The sequence below is a fragment of the Mya arenaria genome, chromosome 14 (genome assembly GCF_026914265.1).
Source record: "Mya arenaria isolate MELC-2E11 chromosome 14, ASM2691426v1".
NCBI lineage: Eukaryota > Metazoa > Mollusca > Bivalvia > Myida > Myidae > Mya > Mya arenaria.
The window spans coordinates 38771152-38789743 of record NC_069135.1 but is presented as its reverse complement, the minus strand read 5'-3'; the positions used below and the strand labels follow the sequence as shown (position 1 = coordinate 38789743).

At 35.2% G+C, this 18592-nt stretch overlaps 1 protein-coding gene across 1 annotated transcript in view; it reads left to right on the top strand.

Annotated features, from left to right (window-relative positions):
* LOC128216099 (uncharacterized) overlaps window positions 1–16842 on the top strand; it is a 32487-nt gene extending 15645 nt beyond the window's left edge. Inside the window, exons 12-20 of the mRNA XM_052922688.1 lie at window positions 1163–1265; window positions 3282–3335; window positions 4360–4427; window positions 5368–5552; window positions 6447–6564; window positions 9164–9295; window positions 9772–9867; window positions 10783–10860; window positions 11554–16842. Of these exons, the coding sequence (XP_052778648.1) occupies window positions 1163–1265; window positions 3282–3335; window positions 4360–4427; window positions 5368–5552; window positions 6447–6564; window positions 9164–9295; window positions 9772–9867; window positions 10783–10860; window positions 11554–11654 (935 nt within the window). The 3' untranslated portion in view covers window positions 11655–16842. The remainder of the gene's footprint in view (window positions 1–1162; window positions 1266–3281; window positions 3336–4359; window positions 4428–5367; window positions 5553–6446; window positions 6565–9163; window positions 9296–9771; window positions 9868–10782; window positions 10861–11553) is intronic.
* The last annotated feature ends 1750 nt before the right edge of the window (window positions 16843–18592 follow it).

Here is an 18592-nt window from a genome sequence, read left to right as displayed (position 1 = left end):
ACGCTGGTTCGAGCCCGGTCTCCGACACATTTTTATTTTACATTTTGGTACTTTTTTTTACAATTATGATATTAAAGCGTAACACATTCTATAAGATAATTGTCATGAGATTTGTTATAAAAAAAACTTTTTTTGGTGCCAATCTGTGACACTGTCCCTTAAGTTCTGAGCATTGGCCAAATATATCATTCTATGGTTGTTTGCATATTTTTGGCCTGGACTGTACTTAATTTTGAAGTAAAATTGTTAGAGTTTTTTTTCTGCCTTTACACAGGGGGCAGGAGATTTTTTTTTGGATTATTTCTTTAAATAAATAAAAATCGTTTGTTTCTGACCTTTGTTAATTTACAGTTTGATAAAATTTACTGTGTATTTTTCATGTGGCACCTGTGGATATATGAACAAAGCCTAAGTTTGTTTGCCATTAATTTTATTCATCTTTTTTGTTAAAAATGTTTAAATAAAACTTAAAAAATGTTATTAAAGCATGATATTTTTTTATGAAACCTTTTACTCATTGCTTTTTGGACATATTTTTACAGACTTAACGTTGCCTTACAAGGCCTTTAAAAGTACTTCTCATTCAGGTTACCCAACCGTACATACGAAATAGGTGCCACATTACCACTTTTAATTCCGTCGATTAAAAAAATCTAGCTATAACTGTTCTGTTACACAGTCAAGCATTTGTTTTGTGTTTTTTTTCTGTTTGGTGTTTCTTATTTGTTTCTTTCACATGGTAGGGGCATAGCATATCCAAATATTCCATTGCAATTATACCGTTATCAGATACATCATAACATGTGATATTATACATGTATGTTTCTTTTAAAACCCTATCTCTGTATTAAGTACTTTCCTGTGCTTAAATATCTTTTTCAAGCTGAGAAAGTTTATTCCTGGGTTTTAAAATGATTCTCTAAATAACAAGCTACTGTAATGTCATTTTTTAACTGTTTTTTTTTTTCATGCCATATATCAAGCCTTTTTAAATATATATCACTATGCATAGATTAAAATAAACACAATGATGTTAGAATAATGGTTTCTGTTCAAAACTAATCCATGCAAAGAACAATATTTTTACAATTAACAAACACAGCTAATGCCCCTACCCAGCATGACCCCTTCACCAAACCCCTGTGCATGTATGTTTTACTAGATGACCCCTGTAGCTGTTGGCTGGCCGCAGATTTTCATCAGGCCTGGTGTGTCCTTGACCTACGTTATGATCATACACTCACAGGAATCACTGTTTATGGATGGTGGGTGTTTCTAATTTGTTTTGCCTTTAATTTTCCATATTTGTCACCAATTTTGCATGCCAGATTGATTCTTTTTTAATTTTGAGGTCAAAGGTCAGGGTCACCATTTTTGCATGTCTTGAGATGCCACTGAGATTCAAATATCATGGAATGTCCTTGACCTACACCAAGGTCACATGTTCATTGGAATCACTATTTGTAATCAAACATCTTTTTAATTTAATCTTACCTTTTTCGTCACCGTTTTATCATTGATCATGTTATAATCAGTCTATTTATAGAAAAATACCATTAATAAATACACTTATTATTTGCGCTTTATGTCGTCACAGATTGTCCGTCGTGAGTGCGTGCGTGCGTGCGTGCGTGCGTGCGTGCGTGCGTGCGTGCGTAAACTTTTACTTTAAACGACATCTCCTCTGAAACTGATAAGCGGATTTTGACAAAACTTTACAGGAATGTTCCTTTGGTGGTCCTTTACCAAAATTGCTCAAATGGTTCCGGTCCATTGCACAATATGGCTGCCAGAGCTAAAAATAGCAAAATCTTTAAACGACATCTCCTCTGAAACGGTTCGGCAGATTTTGATGAAACTTGACAGTAATGTTCCTTGGGTGGTCCTTTATTAAAATTGCTCAAATGGTTCTGGTCCATTGCACAATATGGCCGCCACAGCTAAAAATAGCAAAATCTTTAAACGACTTCTCCTCAGAAACCGATGATCGTATTGCAATGAAACTTGACAGAAATGTTACTTGGGTAGTCCTTAACCAAAATAGCCCAAACAGTTCTGGTCTGCTGCACAACATGGCAGCCAGAGCTAAAAATAGGAAAAACCTTTACACCACTTCTCCTCAGAAACTGATGATCAGATTTTGATGAAACTTGACAGAAATGTTCCTTGGGTGGTCATTAACCAAAATTTGTTAAATGGTTCCAGTCCACTGCACACCATGGCTGCCAGAGCTAAAAAATAAAAAAAACTTTATACGACTTGTCGTCGAAACCGATGACCTTTTTTCGATAAAACTTGACAGAAATGTTTGTTTGGTGCTCCTTTACTCAAATTGCCCAAATCATTTCGGTCCACTGCACAACATGGCAGCCAGAGCTATTAAAGTAAAAATTTTTTTTAAATAACTTCTCCTCAAAAATTGATGATTGTATTTCTATGAAACTTGACGAAAATGTTCGTTAGGTGGTCTTTGCTTGAACCTTTTGGCCAGTGGAGCACAGGCACTGATGTGCCTCTTGTTATTCTTTTTCAATAACATTAAAGAGCTTGTGCAACAGAAGACCTATAATGGAATTTGCTGTTTGTTAAAATGTCATCGCTTAACAACTGCCTCTTTTATGTTTGTGGGAATGGTGGTCCCTTTCTTTATGTAAAATCCGAGAATTCTTTCTGAAAACCTTGCTTCATGTCTTCCCCGATACATTCTTTAACCCAACTGATTCACTCTATCAAATCATCAAATTGACATGTAGTGGGGAATACAATATTGTCTCTAGTGTAAGAGATCTCTGCCTCTCACCATCTGAAGAGCTCCTGGGCTTTAACCAAACCAGATCTCTGTCTTTCATCCAAGAGGTTATGGGCTTGAACATAACCAGATCTTTGCCTCTCACCCAAAAGGTCATGTGCTTGAACCAAACCATATCTCTGCCTCTCGTCCAAGAGGTCATGTGCTTGAACCAAACCAGATCTCTGCCTCTTGCCCAAGAGGCCATGAACTTGATCTTAACCAGGGTAATGTACTCTTTGCCCGCTAAAATGAAGACCAATAGTGGTTTCTAATACCAAAACATTTGAGGGTGATTTGGATCAGCCCATAGTATCAACTTAAATTGTATAAAATATTGGTATTTATTTAAATGTGTGAAATTTGTGGAAACAAGAAATATTATGATTTTACATTTCTAAGCCCAATGATGTGATTTATGTATAGAAAGGTTAATTTTTTACTTTTTATATATCCTATCAGACTTGATATATATTTGTGTCTATGATTTTAGGGACAGCCCTCAGATGGTTCGCACATTCGAACTTCAAAAAGGGTCGACCCTTAAGTAAGTAACATCCTTCGATTGATCCATGTCATTGTTCTTACATCAATGTTTTCCTGCCTTGGTGATGCTTAAAGCATTTGTTTGTGATTTGTTCTAATTTAATAACATTTTTAGCTTGACTATATATATATATATATATATTATATATTAGGAGAGCTATTACAGGAGAGCTATTATACTACTACCCCCGGCATCTGCGTCATTCAGTGGGATCCTGAAAATTTTTACCCAGTAGGTCCTGGCGGGATTCCAAATGGGACCCAATGGGATCCCGACGAATTTTCCCAGTGGGATGAGAGTGGGATCACGAGGAATTTTCCCAGTGGGATGAGAATGGGATCCCACCCTCATCCCGATGGGATCCCAACGAATTTTCCCACTGGGATCCCATTGGGATGGGGGTGGGATCCTGACAATTTTTCCCAGTGGGTCCCCAATTTTCGGTGGGGTTTTGCTTTAAAAAAATGTACTTTTAGACAAGTCTGTTTCATCTCTACATGCATAAAACCACTAGTTCAATTCTCATGCTGGCTTTATACTATTTATTGGGGATTAAAGGATGATCAAGTTATGTCGAAAAACTGACCTCTGGAATTTGCGATAATCGATAAGTAATAATATTTTAAGCATACGATAAAGCATTACGATTCTCAATAATCGAAAATCAATTATCTCACTAGGCTAGGATTGCACGTTTTCATGATTAACCTGAATATTCTGTAGTAAAATATGTGCCCTTTTTTTTTTATACAAAATTTCCATCAATTTTACGTGAATCAATTTTGATGATTTATTGGAAGAACTACGCCGAATATTTCTGATAATCGATTATGTTTTTTGTCCGATTTTTATACCCTACTGATTATAAAAAAAGCTGAACTGTTCCTTATTTTCCTTTTGGTCTGAGTTTCTTTACAGTATTTTAAACTGTGCAAACTTCATAATTAATGAGTTCACAGTAATAATGGGCTTTTCATGCTGTGTTCATCTAACTTTTATAAATGTACATGTGGATTTATTTCAGTGGTCCATGGTCTACAGTTGTTCCTTGTACGTGTATAAAATCAGGACCGACCACTCTGTCAAGCCCAGGTTGGTATTATATGCAAGATATAGGACATGATTTTTTGAAGATATGTGTCCAAAGCATTCAATGAGTTACATTCCAAGATAAACAAGTTTCTAAGTGTATTTTCAAGATTTATTATGTTTTTCGCTCACCTGAGAACATAGTGCACTGGATGAGATTTACCAATACCCATCTGTCCAGCGTCTGTCCGTTGTCCCTTAATAATTGCTACGTTATCCTCCTAAACCACCTGGCTAATTTAGATGAAACTTTTCAGGGATGTTCCTTATATGATACCTTTTCAAAATTGTTTAAAGAATGGTTTAAATGCAGAACCCTGGTTGTCATGGCAACCAAAAGGAAAAACTTTAAAAGTCTTCTTGACAAAAAACATGAGGCCTTGATCTTAGTTTTTTGTTGTGTAACATTGTCTAGTGGTCATATACCAAGTTTGTTCAAATTATGCCGCCGGGTTCAAAGCTGGCCCACCCCTTTTGACCTACATTCTTATTTTTGAAGCTACAGCAATGCAATTTAGACCATGTGCTCAGTTTTAAAAACAAATTTCAATGTTGTGCTTGGATGACCATAATCACTACAAGATTTGACGATACTCGATCATTGTTTTATCCCTAGTTGCATTGATCTCAACCAATAAACTCATTCATTCTCAATATAAAAAAACCAAAAAACTTTCACTCTGGTGAGCGATTTAAAGCCATCATGGCCCTCTTGTTTTGTTATTCTAAACTTTATACTCATAATTCACATCTCCAATTCTAGTTTGAACTTTGGCTGTCCCCTTCTTATACAGGAGCAATGCATAAATAACACTCCCAGGAGTTAAAGATCATTAGAATTTAAAAGTCAAAGATATGACAAACAGTAATATGTTTAGAACAATCAGTACGTATGACAGCTGTTGAGACAATTATTGCAAGGAATTTGTAATCCTTATTACAGGTGATCCACAGACGTTCACAGATTTTACCGCCCGGTCACGGTATTGGCGTATTCTGCTGCTTGACAATTTTGGTGGGAAATGCATCTGCTTCCAGGGTATTAAACTGTATGGAGCAGACAACAGGATAAGGAAACTCCTAGAAGAGAATAGTATGGAAAACTATGCTGATGACATCATCGCTTTGGTAGGAATAAGTTTATATGACAATACTTGCATGTAGACAGTCATATTTTTATCAGGTGAGATACCCCTGATTGACTTCGAGCTTGTTTTACTACTTAATAGTCTTGCATGGTTCAAACTTTTTAATGTCTTTTTTCTCTGTCAGAATCATATTCTCTCAATAAATTGTAGTATAAATCTTTGATCAAAGTGTTAAAAAAAGCAGAAAATGTACTTTGGTAATTAAACATTTTTTTAGTGCACTCAACTGTACATCATGACCTTAATTATTTGAAGGAAGTTAACAGTCCAATCGTGGTTGAAGTATTAATAATTACAAGACACTCCCTCATTAGCTGGCATTATGTTTTGCTTAAAGGCATAGTTTAAGGAATGTTTGGCATGCTGTGCATCTTCTGCTAAATACACTGGTGTCACAGTAGGGGTCAATTTCCTGTGTATACGTTTATTGGCTCAGGGCCATTATGGGTCCATTTCTAGAATAAATCCTCCAAAACTGCACAGCAGGATACTCAGATCAGAGATCTGAAAAGAGGGATCAAGGCAAGTAGATTAAGATTAATACACAGAGGTTGTGTACTGTACACAGATTTGGAGGGGGGGGGGGGGTCACTTATAGAAGGCTTAAACTAGGCTTTTAAATTGATATAATGTACTGCAATGGTTGGTTCATACCCATGCAACAGGCTCCAAACAAGTCACCTCAATTTATCATGAATAATGTGACCATGTTTAATCTTATCAGAATTGTTGAACCAATTTAATTAAAAATTTGTTTGTTGATAACATTGCACATTCCTAAAACTGACATGCATTGGCACCCTCATGGGGAACTCTTGATTTGTTGAATTTACCATTAAACCGTTGCTTTTAAACAATTTTTCTATATCCACAGGGTTACAACACGTACAAGAAGTTTCTACTGATCTCAGATGAAGCTATTCAGGAGGTTGTTAGTGACTTTAGTGACAAGGAGATTATACTCAAATCGTTGGAGCGAGACAGACCCAAAGGTATTCAGTTTGAGCTTGGAGGGGGGACAATATAGATTCGAACTTGATAGATGCACAATAGAAAGAAACTTTTAATGCATTATTATGTTTGACTCATTTAACTTAAAGCTGCACTCTCACAGATTGAACTTTTGACAATTTTTTATTATTTTTTGCCTTGGAATGAGCAAATTTTTGCGAAAATGCATGGAAACCAGTTATATAAAACTGCTGAAAAAAAGACAGGTCGCAGGTTTTCATATTTATGTTCAACAATTGATGTTTTATGCATTTTTCTTAAAGTGTTAGTAACTCATTTAGCCATAAAACATTAATTTCCAGACGGAAATATGAAAATCTGAAATCTGATCTTTTGTCAGCAGCACTATATCACTGGTTGTTAGATATTTATGCTAAAAGTGACATTTCAAGACAAAAAATAAAAAAAATTGTCAAACCGGTAAACTTGTGAGAGTGCAGCTTTAAAAGATCAAAACAAAATAAGCATATGATAAGAGTAAATATGTGTACAATGTGTTTGATGACATGGACTTAAAAATAAAAATTCAGCCTTTTTTATATTAAAATCGCACCGTCCATTCGTCCGTCCGTGTGTCCGGCTCAATAACTCGTGTCCGGGCTGTAACTTTCCCTTGTATGGACAGATTTTAAAATAACTTTCCACATGTGTTCCACATACCAAGACAACGTGTCGCGTGCAAGACCCGTGTCCCTACTTCAAAGGTCAAGGTCACACTTAGTCTTTATTCACAATGGAGTGCTGCATATAGGACATAGAGTATAGGTTGTCGTGTCCGGGCTGTAACTTTCCCTTGTATGGACAGATTTTAAAAAAACTTGCCACATGTGTTCCACATACCAAGACAACGTGTCACGTGCAAGACCCGTCCCCCTACCTCTAAGGTCAAGGTCAAACTTAGTGTTTATTCACAATGAAGTGCTGCATATAGGACATAGAGTGTAGGTTGTCGTGTCCGGGCTGTAACTTTCCCTTGTATAGACAGATTTTAAAATAACTTGACACATATGTTCCACATACCAAGGCGACGTGTCGTGTGCAAGACCCTTGTCCCTACCTCAAAGGTCAAGGTCACACTTACTGTTTATTCACAATGGAGTGCTGCATATAGGACATAGAGTATAGTTTGTCGTGTCCAGGCTGTAACTTTCCCTTGTATGGACAGATTTTAAAATAACTTGCCACATGTGTTCCACTTACCAAGACGACGTGTCGCGTGCACAACCCGTGTCCCTACCTCTTAGGTCAAGGTCACACTTATTGTTTATTCACAATGGAGTGCTGCATATAGGACATAGAGTATAGGTTGTCGTGTCTGGGCTGTAACTTTCCCTTGTATGGACAGATTTTAAAATAACTTGCCACATGTGTTTCACATACCATCCAAGATGACGTGTCGCTTGCAAGACCTGTGTTCCTACCTCTAAGGTTAAGGTCACACTTAGATGTTTATTCACAACAGAGTGCTGCATATAAGGACATAGAGTATAAGTTGTCGTGTCCGGGCTGTAACTTTCCCTTGTATGGACAGATTTTAAAATAACTTTCCACATGTGTTTCACATACCAAGATGACGTGTCGCTTGCAAGACCTGTTTCCCTACCTCTAAGGTTAAGGTCACACTTAGATGTTTATTCACAACAGAGTGCTGCATATAAGGACATAGAGTATAAGTTGTCGTGTCCGGGCTGTAACTTTCCCTTGTATGGACAGATTTTAAAATAACTTGCCACATATGTTCCACATACCAAGACGACGTGTCGCATGACAGACCCGTGTCCCTATCTCTAAGGTCAAGGTCACACTTGGGTGTTTATTCACAATGGAGTGCTGCATATAGGACATAGAGTATAGGTTGTCTTGTCCAGGCTGTAACTTTCTCTTGTATGGACAGATTTTTAAATGACTTGCCACATGTGTTCGACATACCAAGACGACGTGTCACGTGCAAGACCCATGTCCCTACCTCTAAGTTCAAGGTCACACTTAGTGTTTATTCACAATGGAATGCTGCTTATAAGGACATAACAGTGTCGGTTGTCAAGTATTGGTGGGTTTTTTTATGTTTAGAGGCAATTTAAAATAACTTGCCATATGTATTTGACACGTAAAGGCAAGATCAACTTTTCATGTACTGACCTTGTTCATAGGTCAATGTCACAATCGGGGGCATTTGTCACATACTGTGACAGCTCTTGTATTCAAAAGTCTTTGATGACTGTTCATTTATTACTTAAATTTTGTAAAATTTATATATACTTTATTGTATGTATACACAGTGTCAATTAATTTTGTGAATTTTGACACCATATTTTTTTATTGTTTAAAAGAGTTTTAAGTGTAGAAAAAAATGGGTTTTGGGGTTTTGAATATTATATAACAAACAAGCTGTTTGGGTTATGATAGATTACAAAAAAGGAAACTCACATACAATTTCAGTTGAAATAAGTAACCATTTAATAAAAACTGCAATAACTAAATTTTGGTTATTCATCTTTCATATTAGTACATAGTAACTGTTTATTAAAATATGGCAAAAGAATTTCACTTGCTTTAATTTTCTTTATGTTTTATTTCTAGAGTTCCATCCATCTTCCTTATCATGGGACATAACTCCGCTTACATCAGTCAGACAAGGGGTGGTAATTCCAGACTTTGGAATCAAGTCCTTGCCCGGAGTGAAAACGCAAATAAAACTGATTGCAGACCGAGGTATCATAGTTTTACATTGTCTGTTTTCCAAAGAACAAAAGTGGTGGTATATTCCAATCATAGCATTGGTGTCGTTGTTGGCATTGTGGGCGTGACATCATGCAAAAACTTTATCCAGGGTCATAGCCAAAGAACTGTTATAGAAGTTCAAACTTGGTACACAGATTTTTTACTATTAAATCTACCAAAAGCGATGACATGCACTCTACAGCACTCTTGTTTCTTTTTATAATGATTTTCGTTATTGAAGTATGTGAAAAATGTGAATTTCTATCTGGTCTGTTGTTATTGTTATTGGCAACATTGCCATGTTGGCATCCACTGTATTTTCATTGTCAGCATTGTTTTAAATGTTTAATATTGAGCAATAACTAGAATATAAAAAAATATTGGTCATGCACATACAATGATAATTAATCTTTGCGAAAAAGTGAAATTGAAATAAAACTTATGTCTGAATTTTTCAATTTTTCCAGGTGTTTCTATAAAAGGAAAGTCAGTGGTTACTTTATTGTCAAACTCCGAGACCGAGCCATCCAAAGCCACTTTTTCTGGGATCGTCATTGACACACGTATGTACTTTAAATAATTATGAAAACTTTTAACATTTTATAGCAGGCCTTACTTTTCCCTAATTTTTTGTTAGGCTCTTACTTTTTCCTATTTTTATGCCCTAAAGGGCGGCATTTAATAATCAGCTGTCTGTCTCCACTGTTACCAATCATGAACTAAAGAATGAGGACTCAAACTCGGTTAGGAGATTGGTAATGACCAGCAGATGAACCCTTTTGATTTTGAGGTCAGTGGGTCGAAGGTCAGGGTCGAGGCAACCTCAAGCTAGTTTGCTATCAATAAATGAAGATTGCTATGTCTCATTGACCTCAATCTTAGTAGGCAGGTTGGTAATAACCAGAAGGTGGATCCTATTGATGTTAAGGTCAAAGGTCAAGGTCAAGGTCCTGGTAACCTAGAGCTGAAAAAATTCTTTTTCAACCAATGACTGAAGAATATTAGCCCCAGAGACCTCAAACTTGGTAGGCAGGTTTGCAATGACCTGCATAAAATGACACCTATTGTTTTTTTGCAGTCCGTAGGGCAGAGATGTCATAGCTTAAATCTTTGGTCTGTCAAAAGCTTATGAAAACTTTTTTCTGCACAATAACTTGACGATGATTTAACTTTACATAAAACATCAATTTTAGACTGCCTTCATCTGTAGATTATTATGAGGGTTTTTAGGGCTACTATTTGAAACTTTCAAATTGAAAGGTCAATGTCACACCCGCCCTTTTGATCTAATAACTCTCTGTTTAATATTATGATAATGCATGATAGCTATCAAGGGGCAACACATTTCTTCTTAAAAACCTTCTTTTGAACTTGCTCATGTTCCTGAATGATTTTATGCATGTGCGTTTGTCTGTAACGCTAACTTTACCTCTGATAAATGTATATGAATGTTTATGAGGCTAGTGCTATATTTTCAGCTGGGAGCCATATATTGAAAGTTCAATGTGTAGACTACCCTAGGGTGTCCTTGTCCACCCCTCAACCTATTGAAATAAGTAAGTTCCATTGATTACGTATTTGATTAAAAAAATATCAAACTGTTTATGTATCAGTTTATGCATTGTACAGTCTAGTAACTTGTGACAATGACTATTTTTTGGTCATAAATCATATTTCTGTAAACAACCGAGTTTCAAATAGAAAAACATAAAAAATTTCAAGTGTCTTTAAGATGCAAATCATGAAATGTTTGTAGTCCCTCTTTAACACAGTACCCTGGTCCTGGACATAGTTTTGAAAAATGGCTCCTGCATGCATTTTGGTGTTAAACTTATCACGCTGGAGCATACTGTATATATATATATATATATATATATATATATATATATATACAAGAATCCCCCCCCACCACCCCCCCCCTCCTAGTTACATGGGCTAATACTTATATATTGAGGTCATCTGTTTTTCAATGAAAGTAAGTTGAGGTTTTGTCCTAGCCTTGATGTCATGGGTATTTATAACTGTGACCATAACTAAACAAGTGTACAAGATATTTCAATGAAACTTGGTACGCATGATGCCAGAGACAATACGTACATGTACAGCAAGGTCCATAACTCTGGTTTTAATAATTACTGGGTTAGGTCCCTTTTTCATCTGAAGAAAGAACAGACAATGGTTGATGGCATGGTCAGTTTCACATAAGGTTTCAGTTGCATATTGAAATAACTTACTTGAATCTTTTCCAGAACCAAAGGCAGGTTTGAGGGACAGTGTAGCATTGGCATTTGATGATATGGAAGCTATGCTGAATGATTTATCCGCATCTCTGGATCCTGTCCAGGAATGACCCTTGATGCACTAGCACACGTGGCTGGATATCTTTGGGCTGTTGATCTGTTCATTTTCACAAGGCTTTAAAGCTGCACTCTCACATATTGATTATTTTGAAAGTTTTTTTCATTCTTTCTTCTCAGAATTAACCATTTTTTGTGTAAATGTGTTGAAACCAGTGATGTTGGACTGCTGACAAAATATCAGATCTCAGTGTTCATATAAATGTTCCAAATTGATGCTTAATGGCTAAAAGGGTTATGAAAAATAAACTTTTCGGCACTGTTTCAAACAATTGTTCTATTGTGAGTTATAATGCAAGACTGAAGAAATCGATGCCAAAGTCACCCAATTCTGAGGCAAAAAAAATAAATTAAACTGTCAATCTGTGAGAGTGCAGCTTTAATATTCATAATAATTCCAGAATCGATTGGATCACAAATTGAGAACATAGTGCAATGCTAATTTACCAAAGATTGCAAATGGTTCAACAAAGATGACGCAGAATTGGCCATTTGAACTCTTTGGAATAAAAATAACATTGGTTTTTTTATTTTTTTTAAATTCAGTGTTAGGTGATGTTGACCTGATATTCATAAAAAGTTAATGTGCAATAACATTATCTGTAAATTTACTGGGGGTTTAAACCAGTTTATGTGCACAAACCTCACTCTTATCCCAACAGTCCTGAATAAAGAAAAAACGCATAAGGTAAATCTTATCAAAGTATGCAAGACTCAGATTTGAAAAGACATTTTTACAAGGAACAATAAATAATCTTTATACCATTTCTTTTACCACAACCATGTCAATAATAGCAAAACTTCCAAATAGAAATATAATTGAGCAAAGTAAAGCATTAATGCTTTTCTTGAAGTAAAGGTGCAATAGAATAAAGACGTTATTTCGGGTATTGAGTCTGAATTCAGAAACTGTTTACACCAGGTGTATATATAGATATATTCAGTGTGTCGACTCGTCTACTTTTGTATTTTGTTTATTTGAGTTTATCAATGTCTGCCTGCGCCCATTGGCATCATTATGGCATGACCCCGCCGTGACGCCATCACAACTTAAACGTCTGCTTGTTGACCCAGTGTTCACTCATATATCAGTTTCAGTGAAATGGGAAGATCCCTAATTATATATTCACAGTTTTCCCCACTTTATTTGCCAATGAAATTGCTGCATTGCATTTGAAATTTAATAATTATTCCTCATGAAATGCCCAGACGCCATGATATGGATGAAATTAGGCGGTTTATTTTTCTTGTATGGGGTCCACATGATCAAACTCATGATAATTAATGGGTCTAATGTGTATTTGAAGAAATAGATCAAGCTGCATATTTGTTATCACTTACATGTATACCTATGATTTATATTTAAGCCCATCTCAACCTTTTCAGGCCAGTGTATTTGTTAATATTTCTAAATTAAGAAATAAATTACTGGTTGTGCTTTGCCTCTTAAATGCTTCTTATTACTTCAGCTTGATAGCGAAAAATGTCAACATTTTTATCATAATTGTTTTATTTAAAAAAATTATTTCATGTTTTAATTTACCATCTGGATATGGTTTGCAAAATGTTCAGAATTTGTTATGGTTTTATACTAATTTATTTTTGCTGAATTGTAAAGACAGCTACAATCTGAAAAAAATCAATCTCAAGTCTGTTTCCTGGACAGAAACCAGTACTGTGTAATGTGTCTTTTTCGAGAGGCCATAAGAAGGTACACCTAGTTGGGCTCGAACCCACAACCTTGTGGGTGGGTGAGATGGGGACACCTATACCACTCCCACCCTTGAGATTTTGTATGATTTGATAGCATAACACCTGCAATTATACTCTTTATACATCATTATTTTTGTTTTAAATCTATGTGTGTTTCTCATTTTTATAAGATACATATATATTTTTTTTAAAAATCTAGAAAAAAGAAAAATACAGGTAAATTGTCAGAGACCAAAAGTTACTTTACAATTTATTGTCATCATGTTGAAGTGTTTTACCAGTTCCTACTGTTTACAGAAATGTCTATGTATTTAATATTGGTGATAAGGTTGTATAAACTTCATATATATATAGCTCTAAATATATAGCTTTGTTGTAAATGTTTGCTCAACAAATTGTTTGTTTTTTAGTGCTTTTTGTATTTGTTTATGTGATAGCTTTGAAAGAATGTTAGCCAGTTATTTACATTTTTGATGTGGAGTTGTTTTTGAAATTGATACTGCATACAGGCCATACTTCTGGAGACCATTCCAGGGGAGTTTTTTTGCAGGTCTAAGTTTGCGAAATATCAAAATAATTTTAGGCGCAAGTTTCCTTTGATCAATATCAGTGTGTGTATACCACGTGATAAATTGATCCCATACATGCTATGTCGGAAGGCAGCATTTAGCTTAAAATGAACACTTAAATCAAAGATAACTTTTCATTTACACCACCATTTTAAATGAACAAAAGGGCAGCCTATGCCGCTTAAAGAGCCCCTCATTTGTTTATATTTCCGAAATTTGATGAGGTCATTAGTTTCATCAAACACTTCGACAAACCTGTTTCCAAAAAATGTTTTGACAGTGCTCCGTCAGACGGCCGTATCGTGAAAAGGTTTATCGAAGTGTTTTAAGAAACTAAACTCGCAATCAAATTCTGGTGAAAGACCGGAGGTGGGGCTCCGTAAGCGGCGTAGACTGCGCTATGTTTCATTTAAAATGGTGAAGAAATAGTGAAGTTATCTTTGTTTAAAGTCTTTTTTCAAATCAAAATATTGCCTTCAGACGTAGCATTTATGGGATCAATTTATCACGTGGTATACACACACTGAATATTACAAATTAATAAATCACTTCTAGTCAATTGAAAAGTTGATAATCATGTTTCATTAAAGCATTTATTTGTAAAAAAAAGAGCAAAAACAATCATTGTAACTAATGGTCATTTTCTCCCATTTGGAGTTGTTTGTTTACATTCAGTTTCACTCACAGACTGTGTTTTTACTTTGTCATTATTGCCTATTGTAAAGTTTTCTGATTTTTAAAAAAAAATACAGGGGAGACCGGATTATGGATCAAAATTCTGGAGGATTTTTCCTCCCCCCACTGGGGGATATGGCTTGTATGATAATGCTTAAGCGATTTGTTATGTGAATTTTTGAATGCAATATACACTACATTCCTTTCAAAGAAAGTGCTTCCCTTTGTTATATTATTTTTAATGTTTCTTTTTGACTCAACTGTAGCCGTACTTATGTCAATGTTTGTTATTTAATCTATCTGCATTTTGTTTTACAATGATTGTGAATAAATTGATATTAACTTATGCTAAGTCACTCTCAGCATGACTTTGCACAATATGATGGTCTGGTGTTGTGTGGGGGAAACTTACCCGGCTTGTTGTCCAGCTTGGTGGCCACCAAACCAAACTCACATATGCCCAGGTCAGGAATCGCACCCGGGACAACTTAATGAGTGTGTTATAACCTATACATTTAACCAGACTATAGCCATAGTCATAGATTGCTTTTCTTTCATTAACTTTGGTTTGTTTTCATATATTTATATCAAAAGTCAATTCATTTAAGGAATGAATTGCGTGATTGATGTCATTATTGGGGTATGAACGCAGTTGGGCTGGTTAAAGCGTGTGGAGTCCGAAGGACATAAGGAAAATTTTAACCAGCCTTACTGCGTTGATATCCCCGATAATGACATCAATCACACAATTCAATTCTTATATTTACACCAATATTCATTATTTTTGTCCAGAATTGTTAATAACATATGTTATTTTATTTATGAAAACCTTACAGTAAACTCTCTAACCTGTGATCAAATAAAATCAGTTCTGAAAGTAAAATTGCTAATGACAACAATACGAGTACATTTAACAAATAATAAATTAACACTTCAATTCAGTATGTTGATAAAAAATGTCGCGGTCTGCTAAAGAATCAAAACAATAGTATGCTACTTATATTAATACGCAATGATTCACGATTTGAATATATCAGAAGATTTAGCGTTCATTTGAAAATATTCACAATTGCCAAAAGACTGTTCTTTGAAGGAACGGAAGATGCAGTGTTAATATCTACCACAAAGGTTACACAGTATTAATCAACATATTATATGATTGAGGTATTGTTATTGCCTTCCAGTCATTGTCCTCAGCTTCAGCATTCAAAAACCAATATATATTCCAGTGGATACACATCCTGCCAGAAACAAAACCACAAATTATGACAAAGCCCTCAACTCTGTCTTGAATTATTGTAGATTTATTTCCCTTTTATGACTGAAAATGAAACAAGACAGACAAGCATTTGCCCCTTTGTTCTTTTTAATTGTTGTTATTAACATTACCATGATTTTAATTATTTTATTTTTGTTATGCTGCTAATAGTTTATATATGATTGTTTTGCATGTTTTTATTTGAACATATTTTATATTGAATAAAAATAAGAAAACAAAATAATGATCTTCATCAAGTTTCTTTTGTATGTCAATGAAACTATACTAATGGCCAAAAGTCATGTCCGGTATGGGTTTCATTTGTGCCTTGCAAATCCTCAATGCCAATTTTCAACACATTACTGTACCGGCAGTACTGGCTCAAACTCCAAAATTCTATTTTCATTGAATGCATTTAATTTTAATTAAGGTCCTCTCCATCGATACCAAATTTATGAGTGTGCGATATAAAACAAAACAGATATTGTAGTTTTTGTAGACCGGACAAGACTTTTGGAGATTGTAGTTTTTGTAGACCGGACAAGACTTTTGGATATTGTAGTTTTTGTAGACCGGACAAGACTTTTGACCATTCGTATGCATTGTAGTTTCAACATAAATGTACCTTTTATCTCTGTGCACATTGTTCTAGATATACTGCACATTATTGGAAACAAACTGATATTATAGATGAACTTGAAGAGTGTGTGCAATTAGCCAAGAAAACAACGTTAAGAGAATTTGTTTTCATTCTTACCTTGTCAGGTGATTGAATAAATGGTGTTGTCTTTGTTATTAGCTGGGGTTTATGTTTGCAAAGTGCCAAATAGTTCGACATTGACCATGATTTTAAAAATTAAAAAAATGTTATATACTTTAAACACATGATACACAACAATAAATACTTTAATTATAGTAGAGTTATGCCCCTTTTAATTTTGTAAAAAGAAATGGCCAGCATCAGCATCTATTTTTGTATCGATTGACATTTTAGGTTGTAGTTAATGTACCATTGTTGGCTTCTTGTTATACAATTTTCTTATTTAAAATAAAAAAAAAATACATCCTTGCTTACATTGGTTTTCCACAGTTGTTAAAGTGGCTATCATAAAACTGCCCTTAGATATTATCTCTTAAAATGCAACGTCATGGTCTTCAAAAATGTTTTTTCTCTTTAAAAGCATGTCCATGTTTGATTTTTGGTCATGTCTAGGTCAGCCCTGGCCAGTAAGTCGGTCATAAGGTCAAATGAACAAGACAACCTGTTAGCACTGGGACAAGTAAACAAGTAATAGTCATGTTGGCATCACCAGGATCGGCGATATGAATCATTTTTGTGCTATCATCTAAGGAGCGACGGAATATTGCTTCGCACATGTCCGTCGGTTGGTATACCAACTCATTTCCGACTGATAACTTGGCCGAAGTGCCTCAAACTTGGTAGGCAGTTTGGTGATGACCCTTATTGACTTTGAGGTCAGTAGGTCAAGACACAGTCCTGATGACCTTAGACATAAAAAAGCTTGTCCGATTAATAACTAGAGAATGTTTAGGCATACAGTCCCAAAACTTGGTAAAGAGGTTAATCATGACAACAGATGAACGCTATTGATTTTGTGGTCAGTAGGCCAAAGGTCGCGGTGATCTTTAACACAAACAACTTGTCCGATTGATAACTAGAGAATGATTGGGCCTACGGTCCTCAAACTTGGCAGGGTGACTTTGTCCTGATGACTTTGAGATAAGTATGTCAAAGGTCACGGAAACCTCGAACACAAAGATGAGGGTCATTTTGGCCCTAAACCACTTACCTGAGTAAAAGTTGTTGACCATTGTTACCACTTTCCAATATTACATAAAATATATCTTTAGGTTTTCTCCTTTATATCTCTATGCAACACAGGTGACAACTGTAGCTTAAAAAATAAGAAAGCAGAGAAAGGTCACTTGACAATGTCAATATTATTACTTGTTTGCAAAACTGTACACATGGTCGAAATGTCATTCAAAAGCAAAAATGTAGGCCAAAATGTAACAATCAAGTCATACAAGCACCGCGTTGTTATTTGTTTTCAATATTTATGCAAAAGCTACAGAAACAAGCTCAGTAGCAAAAAGTTTAAAACTGAAAATTATAACAACATTAAATTCAAACTGATGGTCCACATTTTATTGTTGTAGTTTCAAAAAAGGAAGGTAGGTCAAAAGGCCGCAGTCAAGGTCTTCCAAGGACACAATTGATATTTGTTTTCAAAACTGTGCACATGGTCCGAATTTTATTGCTGTAGCTTCAAAAATAAGAATATAGGTCAAAAGGTCGCAGTCAATGTCATCCGAGGATAACATTGATATTTGTTTTCAAAATTGAACACATGGTCAAAATGGCATTGTGATAGCTGCAAAAATAAGCAAGTAGGATAAAAAGTCTTTGTCAATGTCATCCGCGATCAACATTGATATTTGTTTTCAAAACTGTACACATTGTCCAAATTTCATTGCTATAGTTTTAAAATTAAGAAAGCATGTCAAAAGGTCACAGTCAGTGGCGTCCAAGCACAAAATTGATATTTATTTTCAAAACTGTGCACATGCTCCAAATTTCTTTGCTGTAGATTCAATAGTAAAAAAGTAGGTCAAAAGGGGCTGGGCGAGCTTTGAGACCAGGGGCATAATTTAAACAAATTTAGAAGGGGACCACTTTATATGATGCTTCATA